Source organism: Monopterus albus, unplaced genomic scaffold, assembly GCF_001952655.1.
Source record: "Monopterus albus unplaced genomic scaffold, M_albus_1.0 scaffold38.1, whole genome shotgun sequence".
Lineage (NCBI taxonomy): Eukaryota > Metazoa > Chordata > Actinopteri > Synbranchiformes > Synbranchidae > Monopterus > Monopterus albus.
In genome coordinates, this window is record NW_018127918.1 from 2029734 (window position 1) to 2045002 (window position 15269).

A 15269-nucleotide genomic window follows, 5' to 3' on the forward strand; every position below is an offset into this window, starting at 1 on the left:
CCCCCCACTGTGCAGCCTCCCACAGAAGCTTCAAGGCCTTCAAGGCCTTTATTCAACTCGCTTCTCCGCCTCTGCTCACTCGGAGATTTGGGCAGATGCCAACATTAACTAAATAATGGAAAGGTAGCAGGAGGTTTACCTGGCCACACAGGTGGATGTTTGAAAGGTGAACTTCGTGGTCAACACTGAGTGGCAGTGCGCCAGGCTCGGAGCTCGGAGCCTAGCTGCTGTTGCCTGGAGGTGTGAGGCAGTCCTCTGTCACGCCCTGAGAGGCCAGCTCAGACAGAACATTGTCCAAGTAGTTGGGGTCGGGGTAGCCATGGCCCGACAGGTTGGACATCATCTCTGTTTTGTGGTGGATGCCGTTCCACACCACAGTGTCAGGCTCTCCGGTGGTGCTGGATGTACCCACGGTGAAGATGAGTCGCCGCATCCACGCCACCTTCAGTAGCTCCAGCACCTTTTCAACAAAGAGACCAGGAGTGAACGTGAGCTTTATTTACACATAGAGTTCAGAGCTTAAACAACCCATTGATCACCTAACAGAAAATTTATCACCAATCATCCTGATAATTAATTAAACCTCATTTCTAAGAAAAAAAAAAAATCAGACATTCCTTGTCTTCAAGAGTTCACATACAAATTTGCTGCTTTTCTTTGTCTTATGTGACTCAGTACTGCCAGCAGACATACTGTACATATGACTGATTTTACTTATTCAGAAACAGCGTGGATCACAATGCAAATCATATTCACAGTGTGTCAGTGAAAAAGTAGTAGACCTTTTATTTTCTAACATATGGTGAGTGGAAGTGGTTTTGGATTGATCAGACAAAGCTTTAGAACTTTTATCGTTGCATGTTCACTTTGGTCACATACTTGTCGTACAACAACTTGAAGCACCTGTAACTTAACATGGTTAGCTATGAGCTGGTTTACCCAGTCAAAGGAACAACAGTTAATTCCAGTCTTTCTATGCACTGACACGATACCGGTGAAACATTTGTTTACATGCTCAACTAGCGTGAGCCGCTGATTCTCTGGCGACAGAGCTGCTGCAGCTGCCATTAGATGCATCCAGAAATATAACAGCTGACAAACAATTTAGCTAAAATGGGATTATGTAAAAGCAGCTAATCATAGCAGATATGCTCCCTAACTGATGGAAATGAACGATGTTCCCTGAGCACTCTTTCGATTTAACTAGTGAAAAGACTGCTGCACTGTGGGGCAGGCTGTGTCCCCAATCCGGGATGTTTTCATTATATCCAATCCATGTAGAACAGTGAACGTCACACTAGGGAGACTGATGATGGAAGTGAGACCGAGGCGCAGCACAGAACTACATCAGTGATTTACAGACGCTGAAATGTACAGCCGCGGTCGCTAGCAAGCAGGAAGCGAGCTACTAATTCACCATGGAAACAACACAACTTCATAATGAGCACAATATGTTCTTACTCTAAATCAGAGTAACACACTATGATCCTGATGGAGCATTAGGCAGGGTCTTGTGTTATGATGTCACTGATGTGTGTGTACCTGATGTGTCAGCTTGGCCCCTACTATTCATGTGATGAAATAACTAATCGTCTACACCCAGTAAATGTGAGACCCGCTCTATGCTCTGCCATACACTGATGAATCCCTGTGACCTGTCATATTTACGAGTACGAGTCCCATACTGCTATTAATAAACTGTAAAATTACATATTCTGAGTGAGCAGCTTTATACACTCATGACTGAGCTGGCGGTGGAAACAAACAAATCTGCATATCCTTCTGTGATTGGTTTAAACTGTATACAAGTGGCTATAGCGCACATGGATTCAATCCCGCCTGTGAGATAGAACATATGCTGCTGTTTTACCTTCCTGCCCTTGTCGTTGTCTGGAAGAAAACAAAAGCGAGGGAAACCTCTGCAGGTGTACGGCTGTCCTGGATTGGGATGCTCGGGGCCCTGGTGGAGGACAAAACCTGACTGATTAATGGAAAATCACAGTTTAATACTGGAGTGCAGCTGGAACAAAAGAACAATCTAATAACTGTGCTTTTGTAGACCGTTAACAGCAGAGTAACAGCTCGATACAAATTGGATTCAAGTTCTTTTAACTTTAGATCAGTGGTACATATGTCTCTTTAATGCAGTTTATCTTAAAAAAAAAAAAACGTATGCAGCAAGACACAGAAAGACATTAAGGTTTTCCCAAAAGAATGTATTAAAGGAGAGTGTCACTGGGGGAGAATGTTCTTCTGTAACTGAGCCTAAACATCCATCTGTTAAAAATGTACTTGGAAGTCCATGGGAATCAGTGAACAAGTGTCAGTTCACACTGCAGTTTGTCCTCCAGTTGTCTTTAATGTTCAGCTTCCACCTGTTTTCAGAAAAAGACTTTTGAAGATATGAAGTGTTGCTGGGAACATTTTCATGAGACATCATTAGTCTGAGAAGACAGCCCTCAGCCTCAAAGTTTATCTCTCGAAAGTAAAGGCTATATCCATGCCACTTGCCTTCCATTCAAATACTCATCAGTGTGGATGAGTGTTTTTTTGGTCGTTAGTATTTTTGAGACCTTTTTGCTACTCATAAATGAAACTGACACTGGTAATTCTCTGCAACTTGATAAATGATTTGGTCCCATTTCTGCAGTTAAGTAATCTGGGAATGTTTTCGACTTGATTTTCATAAGTTCCGAATTTATTTCCTTTGTGGCAGCAAAACTGAACTCACGCTGTCGGGAACTCCTTAGGTTAAACTGGGCTGACCGTACAACTGTATGGCCGAATAACTCCTAATGGACACATTATAGTGAAACATGCACACCAAGCAGCATTATGGCCAAATATAACCCGTTATGTAACTTTCTGTTTAGTAGTCAGTGCTCTCTGCATTCAAAAATAAGATCTGCTATTTTGTAATTTGTCTAATACTTGAATATAACAGCCCGCTTGTACAAATATCCACTACTCAAATGTCATCATAGGGGCCTTAAACTCTCATTACCTTAGTGCCACTGGCAACACTTATCTCCTAGGGGGGCCACCTGAACAAACACCAATGTTCACTAACTTTCAGCTAAATACCCTCGGAGTCATACTGCTCTGTGCATTTAAGCAGAGCAGAGCAGCTTTCTCTCTGCAGATGAGACAACTCCATGAAAACATAATTTATCATCCACAAACTGAACAAAGACACTAAATCACTGTGCTAAAAAGCTTGCTTTTATGCTTAGATTTTGCTGCTGCGGTAGAAATCATTGCTGTAAAACAAAGTTAAACTGGAGATTAAAAAAATGTGGGCTGGATTTAACAATAAATCTAAATATGTGGAGGGCTTTATGAAATTCTGTCCTGAGTCAGATCTGGCCCCGAGGACCACTATTTGAGCCTGCAGCTGTAATGTGTATTTTCAGGTTTAGACTTTATCTTGCCAGGGCGAGAGCAGTGTGCACAGAGGTACCTGTATGCCAGGTGGTATGCTGTAGATAATCTGAATGGTTCCGCAGTCTGGATGACCTGGCAGCGACTGGGCGATGCTGTAAATTTCCATTTTGCCTTTGGGCTGGGTGCCAGTCTTCTCTCCATAGATTGCCTTACATGAGGGGCACTGCAGGCTGCCGTCCTGAGGAGAGCAGAGCAGGAGAAAGCCTTTTAAATAGGACCACTCAATACAAACCAGGTTAAGTGCTGAGCAAATATGCACTGATCTGCTGATGAGATAGACCTTTCCTTCCATCCCTGTGAGGTATGGATGCTTGTGTATGTATGGCATACAGTATACTCACTTGGTATTAGATTTACTACACTAAATACAAATAACTACAAACATTAGAATACAAGTATTACAAGACGATGTTTAGATGGAGCACACCGATGTTTTTAAGCTCATTTACATGTATTCTTATTTACATGTACTCTAAATTACAAGTGACCATTTTCTCAAGACGACCTAATTGCCTCCTGACTGTACTTCATAACACAGACATGAGACTGGTATCAGTGGGCCACATTCACTAATATCTTTCTAAGTGTTTTCTTAAATGTCTGCAAAGGTCATTCTTAAGAAAGGCCCTAAGAAAAGTCTACATCTGATTCATGAATGTGTTCTTAAACCGCAGAATTAGGTCAAATGGGAAAAATTATAAAATGCTGAAGTGCCAAACTATTCCTTTAGGACAAGTGCATTCAATCATATTAAATGTAACTTCTGTAAAAATAATGTTAAGATCATGTGGTAGATTGTTCATCAAGCAGTGCACACAACAGCATCACATTAACAAAGTAACTCAACAACCTGCCCACATAATAAAGAATTAATAGCTGCCATATGGTCAATAACAGCTCTCTAACCTTTGTCCCGTTGTTGTACATAGCCAGCATGCAGAGCATATGCAGTGTGTGTCCACATTTGATGAATTTTCCCACGGTGTCTGCCAGGATGCTGTGGCCTCCCTCTTCTGAGGAGGGCGTCTCGTAGCCGGATGGATTGGACAGTTGATCCATGCAAATAATGCAGTCCTAAGCAAGACATAGGGAACTTTGTGTTTAGGGTCCTAATCTTTAAATTAAAAAAAAACATTCATTCTTATATTGTAAGGTCAACATGCAACCACATAAGAAATCTACCAAACTGCTGAAATTTCTCTATTTATGTGGAACCTTTCACAACATTCACAAATAGCCCTTAAAACGACCCTTAATGTTCCAGTGCCAAGGGTTTCACAGATAACCCTTTGTTTAGTTTATGTGTAATGTCTGAGATGAAGAAACCCTGATCCTAAAACATTTACCTCATCCGGCACGTCGTCTAATACCTCCATGTAGCGCTGAATCACCTCCTCAGGTTTCGGAGCTGATGCTGAATGAGGAACAAAGAAAACACAAGGTGACGAATGAGCTGAAACAAGCCTAAAATGAAACATCCAACTGCCTGCAACAGCAAAGGCCACACAAAAAGAGGAGACTTTGGTGAGAGAAGATGAAATGGGTTTCTTCACATCATCAAGTAATTCCCTCTCATTTTAGAATTAGATTTCTACACTTTCTGCTTCCGTTAAATACTGTGTCCAGTGTGAGACTAATTAAACACCCTCAAATATCAAGAAAAGGTTAATGTAAACCATGCAAACACAATGTAAATGTATAATGAAACAATGAACCATGAGGAGCATGAGGGTGATCCAGACAATGCACTGCTATATTCTCTCTCTCACTTGCGCACACACACACACACACACACACACACATCTCAATACTGCTTAGGAAACAAATTTCTAAACCTTAACTAAATATTTATTCTCAAGTGTCTTTTGTGTTTATTACACAAGATAGCTCTATTTAGCTCTGGATTATAACGTATTATGAGACTGACTATTTTCTCCCAACTGAGAATTTAAAAAATATATTAAATATATTCATCAATTGGTTTCTCAACATGAATTGTTATGTCTGACATGGCCCCTGTCGAATACAAAAAAAAAAAAAAAAATTCAGGCAGAAATAAGGCAGCAATGAAATGAAGCTAATAATAGGAATGAGCAACAAAGCATGGAAGACCATTTAAATTATCTGAGCCGTACTAAAACTGTTTTTTTTTCTTTTGGCAAATAAAACCTTTAATATACAACAGGTTCAACGGTGAATGATATTTAATATGTCCAAAGGTTGATTTAACCTGGATAGATGCTCAGTGTTTATTTTGTTGATTATTTTGACAGTAATTGGTCTGTAAAACATTAGAAAAACATTTTTCTAGGACCCACGATGTCATCATGTCATCAAGTCTTACTGAAAAATGACTTAGAAGACTGTCAAAATAGCTGCTCACTGACTAATCAATTGATCACTGCAGCTTTACATTGACAGGCTGCAGATCAGTGATGTCTTCTTGTAGAGTAAGTGAATGACCATCCACACAATGACTGGTTGATGTACAACATCAAAAGTTGTTCCACCCTGAGCCTCTGAAACAGCTTCAGTACCTCGAAGCAAAATACTGCCTTATTTCAGCTTCTGGTGGAGAAAAGCCCCCATAGGTGTCCGGCTGGGCTGAGACTTGGCGGCTGTTAAAGCCACAGCACACTGTATGACTCCCATCATCTTCATACTCAGTCCATTCAGTGAGCGCACCTGCCCTGTGCAGAAGTATGCACATTTACAGTTGCAAGATAAAGTAATGGCATGGTTTGCAATTTCCTGCTTTTCTGCATAAATTGGTCATGAAGTGTGATCTGATCTTCACCAAAGTCACAAATATCAGATAAAACAGTCATGATCTTTCTTGTCTTTGTTGAACACACCCATTAAAAATACAAACTGATGGTGGAAAAGGTAATGGCAACAGTGTTGTAATAACTGGTTAAACCACCTTTGGCATCAATAACCTTGTGTTTACTAATATTTGCGACTCTGGTGAAGATCAGATCACATTTCATGACCACTTTATGCAGAAAACTGCAAACAGTGCCATTACTTTTTCTTGCAACTGTATGTGCCTCCACTCCAATATTTAGGCTGTCATCCTCTGAACTTTTAAAGAATTACTGTCATCAAAACATTCAGGTTTTGCTAAACAATCTGAGGCTAAGATTTACACAGGGCAAGGCAGTGTTTGCACTATTCCACATTTTTGTTTTAGACTCCCAGCAACGTTTTTGGTATGGTGGTCAGGGAGAGGCTACAAGGTTTCTGCACCTCGCATCAGCTGGCCAATAACTATGGAGATGCAAGACTTTACGATAGATAAGTGTTTGATATTGACGATAACAACTGGAATCAAACCAGAGGGGAAGCAGCAGAGGGGTCCTGCACAGCTGAACCAGAGCCGTCATACAGAAAGCCTCATCTCCTTATTTGATAGCTCTTTTTACAACCACTGTAAAATAAAAGTGGACTGAACATGGCTCCATAAACACATGAAGACAAATGAAAGTGGGCTGATGTAGGATGAAACATTCCTCAAGCTTGTGGTTATGACCAAAAGACAACAATTGAGAAAAAGAGGTAGAAGAGGGGCTGGTGGTGTGGTAGCTACCTCTCCTGTGCTGTCTCTTTGCTCTTCTAACTGAACTGCTGCTGTTGCTGCTGCTGCTGTGGGGCTTGCTGGGCCTGCTGGCTGAGGGGAGGAGAGGAGGAGGAAGAGAGAAAGGAGCAGGTTGCTGCTGCGGCTGCTGAGAGAGGGGGGCATTGGTGAAGTGCACGCCGAGTCCCACTGCTGACATCAAAATGGAGGCCATGCCTGGAGTAGGGTAGGGTGCGGTGGGGCAGGGCACAGTGGGGCAGGGCACAGTGGGGCAGGTGAGGGTTGAGAGCAAGTGGGAAAGTGCAGGAGCAGAAAGGAAATAAAAAACAAACAAACAAAAAAAAAAAAACACACAAAAAGGTATGAGCAATGTAGCAGCAGCCAATGCCTCCATTCATACACAAAATACTGGAGTCAGATATAGCAACAAGAGCTTTCAAATTCAAAACAAACCAATTTTGTTAACCCATGGCCCTGGTTTGTTTGTTGACTATGAACTACAGTTGTTCCCTTAATTTTTTTTTTCAAATTAACAACTTCAGATCATTTTGCAATCAGCTAACCCTAATCTCATGAGCTAAGTGCAAACTACACTATCTGGAAAACATCCACTGAGAAGTAATGGTCCCCAGACACCGACAATCAGACCAATCAATCAACCAACTATACAGAATGGTTTACACAGACAATAACAATATCCATGAACAGCCTGGCAGCGCAGACTAGGTGCTGCAGATCTAAGATTAGGTGGGATCAATGAAAGCACCACTACTTTCCTTCAGGGGAAAAATAGCACATTCATTCAATTACAAATGAAAAGTTGAATGCGTATATTAAAGCAACAGACAGACTCTTGCTCAGCTCAGTACACTCAGGGGTTTTGGTGCTGCAGCCTTGTCTGGTCTGGTGTTACCAGAGGCTTATGGTGGTTAATGCTAACTAATAAACAAAAACGCAGACAAAAGGTAGTTTGACTGACACTGCTGAATTTATGACTTCTCTTCTTGACCCAGTAATACATACTTTAGCAGTCACCTCTGACAATGACATTCTTCCCAGAATAGTTGTCATATTTTCTAGTTTGAAAATGAGAAGTAAAGCCTTATTACAGTCATTTCTGTGTGTGTTGAATACTAAAAAGGCAAAAGAAACAAAGTGTGTAAAATAAAGCACTGATTACCATTAATGTTCATTATCAACTAATGAGCATAAAAACTTTACATTGGAGAAGACACCCCGGGTGACCTTACATTTTAAATGATTCAGTGAAGTCACGGTACGGTAATTTTCACTAATGAGGTTCTGGTCCCCTAGCTTTTTCCAAAGTCACTGTATTGATTAAGTCAGCTTATCGCAGCCAAGAAACCGAGTTATTGTTCAAGGCGTGTGCAGCAGAAATGCATGCCAAGTTTGCTATTTTAAGACAATTAGTCTACAACTTGCCTGCCTGCTACAGTGGATTCAGAAAGTATTCAGACCTCATCAATTTTTGCACACTTTACTGTGTTGCAGATTTCATTTCATGATCATCAATCTACACTACATAACCCAGAGTGACAAAGAAGCAAAGTTTTTTGAGATCTGATTGAATTTAAACATGGTGACATGACCAAAACAAATCTACTATATTATACACTGCTGAGCTGAATGGAATAAACACATGAAACACATATAATGGGGGGGGGGGCATGATGCTCTGAGTTTCTTTCCCCTCCCCTCCTGCTCTGCTCTCCCCTCCTCTCCTCTCCCTATGCTTCTATATGCCACCATTACACATTACTAACTTTGTGTCTCCTCTCTCCCGTAGTGTGTCCTCTCTCTCTCTCCCTGTAACTTTCTGCAGGTTGCCCTGGAGCTCTATATCTCTGACGAGCAGTCACCGGCCACATCGACCTGATCAGTGTTTGATTGTTGTGTCTTGTTGCTTTTCTTCTTTTGTCTCTCCTCTATCCACTCACCCCAACCGGTCGAGGCAGAAGGCCACCCACAAAGAGCCGGGGCCTGTCGGAGGTTTCTTCCGTTAAAGGGAGTTTTTCCTCCCCACTGTCGCCCAGTGCTTGCTCAAGGGGGATTTGTTGGGTTTTCCCTATGTAATAATATTGATAACAGTAAGGTCTAGACCTTACTTTGTAAAGTGTCCTGAGATGACTTTTGTTGTGATTTGGCACTATACAAATAAAATTTGATTTGATTTGAACACAGGATGAGCCTATAACTGCAGGAAACATGCACAATCTAATGAAAGGAAAATGCTGATATACACATTTGGATGCATTTATCTAGTTTCTTCATGTCTGTTTTTTTTTTCTTTTTTAGGAAATTCAAACAGCAGCTGTCATAATTAACTCCGACAGCCTTATGGAGGTTCATATCCTTTGTCAGAAGGAAAACAAATACAAGATCCGGCCTGCTGTCACTAGCTGCACTGTCACCATACCCATGTTCGGGGAAAATACAGCATGTTCAAAAAAAAAGAAAAACAAAACAAAGTTATCCTTTCATTTGAAACAACTGTAGGAGTGAAATGTTTGTGAATGTAAGAGAAACATCTGCCACACATTTTATTCTTATGCAGCATATTCAGCTTTCTCCAAGTCATGACAACAAGTGCTGGTGGTGAAAATAGCTTGCCGTCTCATTTATCACATACATTTTTTTACACCAATATTGAAATTAACCGACAGAAATCAGAATCATCTGGACTAATAGATTCAATTTATAAGTATGGATTGTATTATACAAATAAATACTTGTACCCATCTGTTATGTTGTTTAACCTTGAGCCATCAATCGGGAAGCAGGGTGGGTGGAGCTCTGGGACAACAATTATTGTTCAGCAGACTAAGCTGAAATCAATCATGCGTTTGCATTCAGGGCCAAATGCTTTCTACAGCATGAGGAAACTGGAGAAACATTTCATATATCGGTCAAAACAAACTGTATCATGTTACTCTTTCTTGTTGAATGGAAGCCTCTGTCTGGTGCTGTACTCTTCTAAGCTCACTTGACATTTAGGGTGTGTTCGTTTTTTATTTTAATCCCCTCTTTCACGCATGGCATTTGTAAACAGACTGACACTCACGAGACAAATGCAGAGTGGCACGTAAACCACCATCACCATGCTGAATAAAACCTGCTACCATCTAAAAGTGTGGTGCAGAACAGACTGAGCAGAGGTGACAGTGAGGATGGATGGGTAGTGACCCGTTTACCTGCCAAAGCAGAGCTCACACTGGTAGATCCATTCAGCTGCACAGAGATAGAAGGAACACTGCAGGACAAGAAACAAGGACAGCAATGTTCAGTCAGTGAAAACAGCAACAATCAGCCAGGGAGAACAAAACAAAAACAGTTTCCAATCCACATCACTGAATTAGAATAAGTACAGTGATATTAGGAATAGCTTCGGCACCAAATCAGTGCTTTATTCTTACTTTTTAAGTCACAGTCTGAACATCGCCAGGCTGTCCAGCAAATGACTAGAAAGGCCTGACACTGATTAGCATTAGCTCAACATTGCCGGCAGATGCATAATGCAACTAGAGAGTGTGACACAACAGCAATTTACTGATGAATATGTGCATAGAAAAGATTTGTGTGCTGTGCAAAACTGCCTTCCAGGAAAAATGAACAAACAGGCCTGAAGTATGAAGGAGCTCTAAAACAAATCCAGTTGAGGGCTTCAACTAGCAATTATTTTCTTTAACAATTAATATATTTAGCCTTTTTTTCAACCAATATTTAGTGACCAAAAAGTTGAAAATGGCCTTCTGGATTTCCCTAAGCCCCGTGGGATAACCTCAAATAGCTTGTTTTATCTGATGAAGAGATTTTATTTATATGAAAGTGAGAAAGCAGCAAATCATCACAACATATAAGATGGAGTCAGCAAATGTTTTGCAATTTATCCTAATAAACAAATGCTTATGAAAATAACCATTTTGTTTTCTGGCATACTCCTCGTCCACTAAGTGTTATAGCAGAAGTCTTGTTCATCTTCCTTTCTCTAAGTCAGGGAACTCTATCCTCTAACCACACAAAAAATGGCACACACACACAAAAATCAACAACAAGTAGTGCCTGGAAAAGAAAGTCTTGAAACATTTTACCCTCATTGATTGCTCATCAGCCAAAGAGGGAGGACATGGTAACACAATAGGAGGAAATGTGTCACTGATAAAATGAGGCCCCACTGACCTTAACCTCCTGTCAAAGGAAGGTGTTGAATGCATGCTTGGTGTCTTAATGCACTACGGGCTGCAACAGCAACCACATTCATGACATGTGACATAGTAACAATCACAAAGCCATGAATGGATTAAGAAAAACAGAAGCAGCTTTTTATATTTTTCACTATTAGCAAGTGTTTATCAGCACTAACATGCAGCAGCAATAGCATGTAGTAGCATTTTTATACATGTTGTGAAATAGCCTAAAAAAATAACACAATGGCATGCCATAATGCTGCTCATCTATTCTTAATTGCAATACCTTCCAAGCTAGCCAGTGAGATATATGAGCAATCACTGCAGAAATGATTTCATAACAGACCATGGTGTGCTAGGCAGAGAACATCCAACATTTTACAATGCTATGATTGATTTCTATTGGTTGAGAACAGACTAAATGAAACCTAAGTGGAAGAAAATAACATCCAGAAAAATACAACATGAGGTGTGTATTTATAATACCACTTTAGTAATTGGTCTTTGAAAGCCGTTTTCTGTGCTGATAGTAGCAAAAAAAAGAAGGCTGAATATGGCACAAACTACAGTCACAGGAACTGAGCCAAACAAACATACCACAGCAGGGCTGCAGCTACTGATACTTTTTGTCATCCCTGCTTTACAGAATAGGTCAAAGTGAAGATGGACAGGAAAGACAAAGAGGAAGGGGAGGGAAGGGTGGAAAGGAACCCACCATGACATGCATCCCCAGACAGCAAACTGAGCCTGAAAACCACATCACACTACACAACAGATATCAGATAACAACCTTAACCCATTTGTGCTGGTAGAACTGGTCAGAAGCGGTGCAGACAGCTGACTACCAGAGGGTGGTGGTGGCCAGGGGCTTCCCCAGGACATTCCCCCGACAGAGAGGGGTCTTCTGGGGTATGGTGAATACACAGAAGTGGGGTGAGCCGCTGCAGCCCTCCCTGTCCCTTGGAGGCTGGGCCTGTTCAGACTCCCTGATGAAAAGGAATGTCGTGAACGGCTGGGCATAGGCCCTGTGCTGCTGTGGCTCAAACACTGCTGGCAAGAGCATGCAGGGCCTGAGGGGATGGCTGGGGGGCCAGAGGAGGCCAATGGGTATGGAAGGTTACATTGGCGCCGCACTTGCCGCCTGAAGCCTGTGGATTTGTTAACCTGGGCCAGAGATGTGAGATCCACTATGTAATTGTATCCATGTGTGCCCAAGTCTGCCGTGCCCTGCCGGGCCTGATAGCTATGCTCCAAAAGGATAGAGGTTCGAGTCTCATATGGAGTCCATCCTCCTTCGTCATTGGCCCATTCCCAGTAAACACCACTGCCCAGGCCTGAGGACTGAGCAAACAGAGATCGACGTACTGACCGAGTCTTTCCTGAAAATAAAATAGAAAATTGTCAGTGATTATACTCAATTAAAGCTACCGCATGCACTACATATTTGTAAGATAAATACATCAGTCTACACTTTCAACCAAAATCCCAAAGTGGGGCCTTAACAGAGAAAACTTCCATTCTCACAGTTAATAACCCTCAGCAAACATAATCCATGCTTTGGTGCAAACTGATCCATCATGGGAGCCAGTTCAGTTACTGGGCCAATGCCGCTGTTTTATGGTTCTGTTTGAATAGCATTTCAGTGTTTGAAAGGGTGCTGCATTCATTAAACGTTCATTGTAACAACTGTTTACAAATTCGGTGAAGCAAAACTATGCTAATGTTACAAGTGCCACCAGATATGTGAGGAGTAATCCATGCCTGCGGTTACGTGAACAAGTTAGATTACATTACAGGCCACAAAGGAATTTAGTGTCGTCCAAATTCATAGCTTCACCCTGTATGTTCCCTGTCTGAGATGCAGCTATGCAAACATAAAAAAAACAGGGCTCCTGTAAGCTAACGTTAAGCTAAAGAGCTTGTGTTATAGTCAGTCGGGCCCGATAAATTTGCAAGGTTTCGTGACACGGCATTAAAATTATTGCGAATGAACGTCAACCTTATGGTATTAATTGCAATAACGTGCGACAAAGACTCACCGGTGTCCTGCCGAAACTGTTTCAAGCTTGGTATGTCAATGAGATAGGGCGACAGGCTGGGGTCTGATTGTCCAAGGCAGATGCTCGTTAAGCCGGGTCCTCCTCCTCTCTGGCCCCGCGGTGACAGACACCGCTCGATGTGGGCGCTCACTTGGCCACTGTAAGGCCGCCAATAGCCAAGATCATCTTGCCATTCCCATACTGCTATCATGGGCTGAGACTGTCCAACGGACCCAGAAGGTGTAGCCGACACAGAGGGCACAGTTCTCGAACCGTTTACCCTGGCACAGGAGCCAGACACAATCGCCATATTCACCAAGCTAGCTTAAGCTAACAACAGCTCGTTTGGTTTGGTTAACTTAGCTTAGCTGTTAGCTGACAGTGGCTACGACGCGAAAAAAATGTCTTGCTAGCTTGGCTCGTTAAAAAATTCCATTGTAAATTTGTTAACAAGCCGTTGAGAAAGCCACGGGATAACGACTAAAATATAGACAGACTAGACAGACATTTAAGTGCATGTTGACAAAGCTACAGTAGCTAACACATTGACAGGTCCTAGCCGTACACAGATAACGTTAGCTTTGCGACAGCTTTGCCAGGCTCCCTTCATCCTCTGCTGATGCCTTCAATGACTATTGGGAAAATCAAGACTCAGCACACATTTGTGAGAACCAACCAGAAATGGGAACTTTTTAAGGCAGTCAAGCGTATAACATAATATGAAAATATTTATTTACATTTAGTATTTAGTCCTTTATTTTACATATAAACAGAGTTTATAAACACCATCTCACTAGTGACCTTCACACACCAATTTATTTCCTCCGTCTTTCCTACAGTGTCTGTGTCTTTGACTGCTATTAAGTATCTTGCATTATCATCCATTTTCAGCGATTTCTCATAGCACAAATCGTGGTGCAATTTGATGATGAAGTCTATTGAATTGGGTGAGGTAGGTAGTGCAGAATTGCTTGTCTGTTCTTACTAATAATACGGTTAATGCACACTTATTTCCCCCATTTAGCACAAATGTTTAAAACAAAATTATCCTGTTCCACTACTGCTTTTCTCGCTAAAAGCTTTTAGTGTACACAGTACCCCACTTCTAAATCAGTGACTTTCACGATGCACCTGAAGGTTGCTAAATCCTAGTCCTGCCTCCCGGACAATAAACTGTAAACTTCTTCTTATTCTTCTTCATTCATTTTAATGGCGAATTGCAACCGGGAATAGCATTATCGCCACCAACTGTTGTGTCACAATCGCATGCAATCAGTCCTGCATCTTGAAGATGGATGAGTACATGTTTTATAAGAGAATTTCGATACTGTGTGAGCAGATTATTTTAAGGTTTTATTCCCTTATGTTTCAGCTTATTTCACAATATTTGTAGACTGGTTCATAGGATTGCTTGCATCAGTGTCTATCTGGATGTTTTCCAACAAAAAGTTCAAGTTTAATTTAGTGTGTCCCGGTCTAGTCCTATTAACCAGTTTTCTCCTGTTTTTCCAATGGGTGTATTAAGGAAAAGCTTCATGGATTTTCCTCAGTCATTGTTCCACTCCTACTTCCAGTTGAAACCTTCAGCTGAGAAACATAAATTGCACAACTTGCAATTCACGTGACCCTGCAAACTTTACCTCTGCTTGATTAAGGCAACTTCCTCCTCTCTTTTCTCTGTCTTTATTTGAACAAGATTAGATCATCCTTAGCAGTATTGCTGCCCTCAACTGGAGATGACTAGCTATGGCACAAATAACAATCCATCTAAAATCTTACCCATCATCTACATACAGGTAGAATGTGGAAGGTGGAGACTACATTCTTTGAAACTTTCTTGGGATAAACTGATAAACCAGGACAACACAACTGATAAACTGCTTTCTGATCTGTATGCTATGGCCTGGTAGAACACCAAATTTAAACAATCTAATGTTCAATAAATCCACATAAAGGATAATAGAATTGGCCAGGTCTTACACGGTTTTGAACATGGTTTAAACC

General features: G+C 41.4%; 1 protein-coding gene across 2 annotated transcripts; it reads right to left on the reverse strand.

The window, feature by feature from the left end:
- Positions 1-6: 6 nt before the first annotated feature.
- Positions 7-13921, reverse strand: dtx2 (deltex 2, E3 ubiquitin ligase). 2 transcript variants are annotated; one of them, XM_020598467.1, is made up of 9 exons: positions 13266-13921; positions 12017-12605; positions 10234-10292; positions 7034-7237; positions 4791-4858; positions 4351-4518; positions 3461-3622; positions 1871-1960; positions 7-460 (listed from the first exon to the last, which is right to left on the reverse strand). In XM_020598467.1, the coding sequence occupies exons 1-9, from the start codon at positions 13573-13575 to the stop codon at positions 221-223; spliced, it is 1890 nt and encodes a 629-aa protein (XP_020454123.1). In that variant the 5' UTR covers positions 13576-13921; the 3' UTR covers positions 7-220. The 2 variants fall into 2 exon arrangements, with proteins under 2 accessions (XP_020454123.1, XP_020454124.1); XM_020598468.1 differs by lacking the exon at positions 7034-7237 and having other exon boundaries at positions 13266-13920.
- Between the last annotated feature and the right edge of the window lie 1348 nt (positions 13922-15269).

What these genes read in the sequence shown, in the direction of transcription:
- dtx2 (XM_020598467.1), bottom strand. Translation starts at nt 13,575, where the DNA reads ATGGCGATTGTGTCTGGCTCCTGTGCCAGGGTAAACGGTTCGAGAACT. An exon ending in ACAGTTTCGGCAGGACACCG is followed by an intron (nt 12,606 to 13,265) that starts GTGAGTCTTTGT and finishes TTTTATTTTCAG; the next exon opens with GAAAGACTCGGTCAGTACGT. An exon ending in ACCAGCACAAATGGGTTAAG is followed by an intron (nt 10,293 to 12,016) that starts GTTGTTATCTGA and finishes CTTGTCCTGCAG; the next exon opens with TGTTCCTTCTATCTCTGTGC.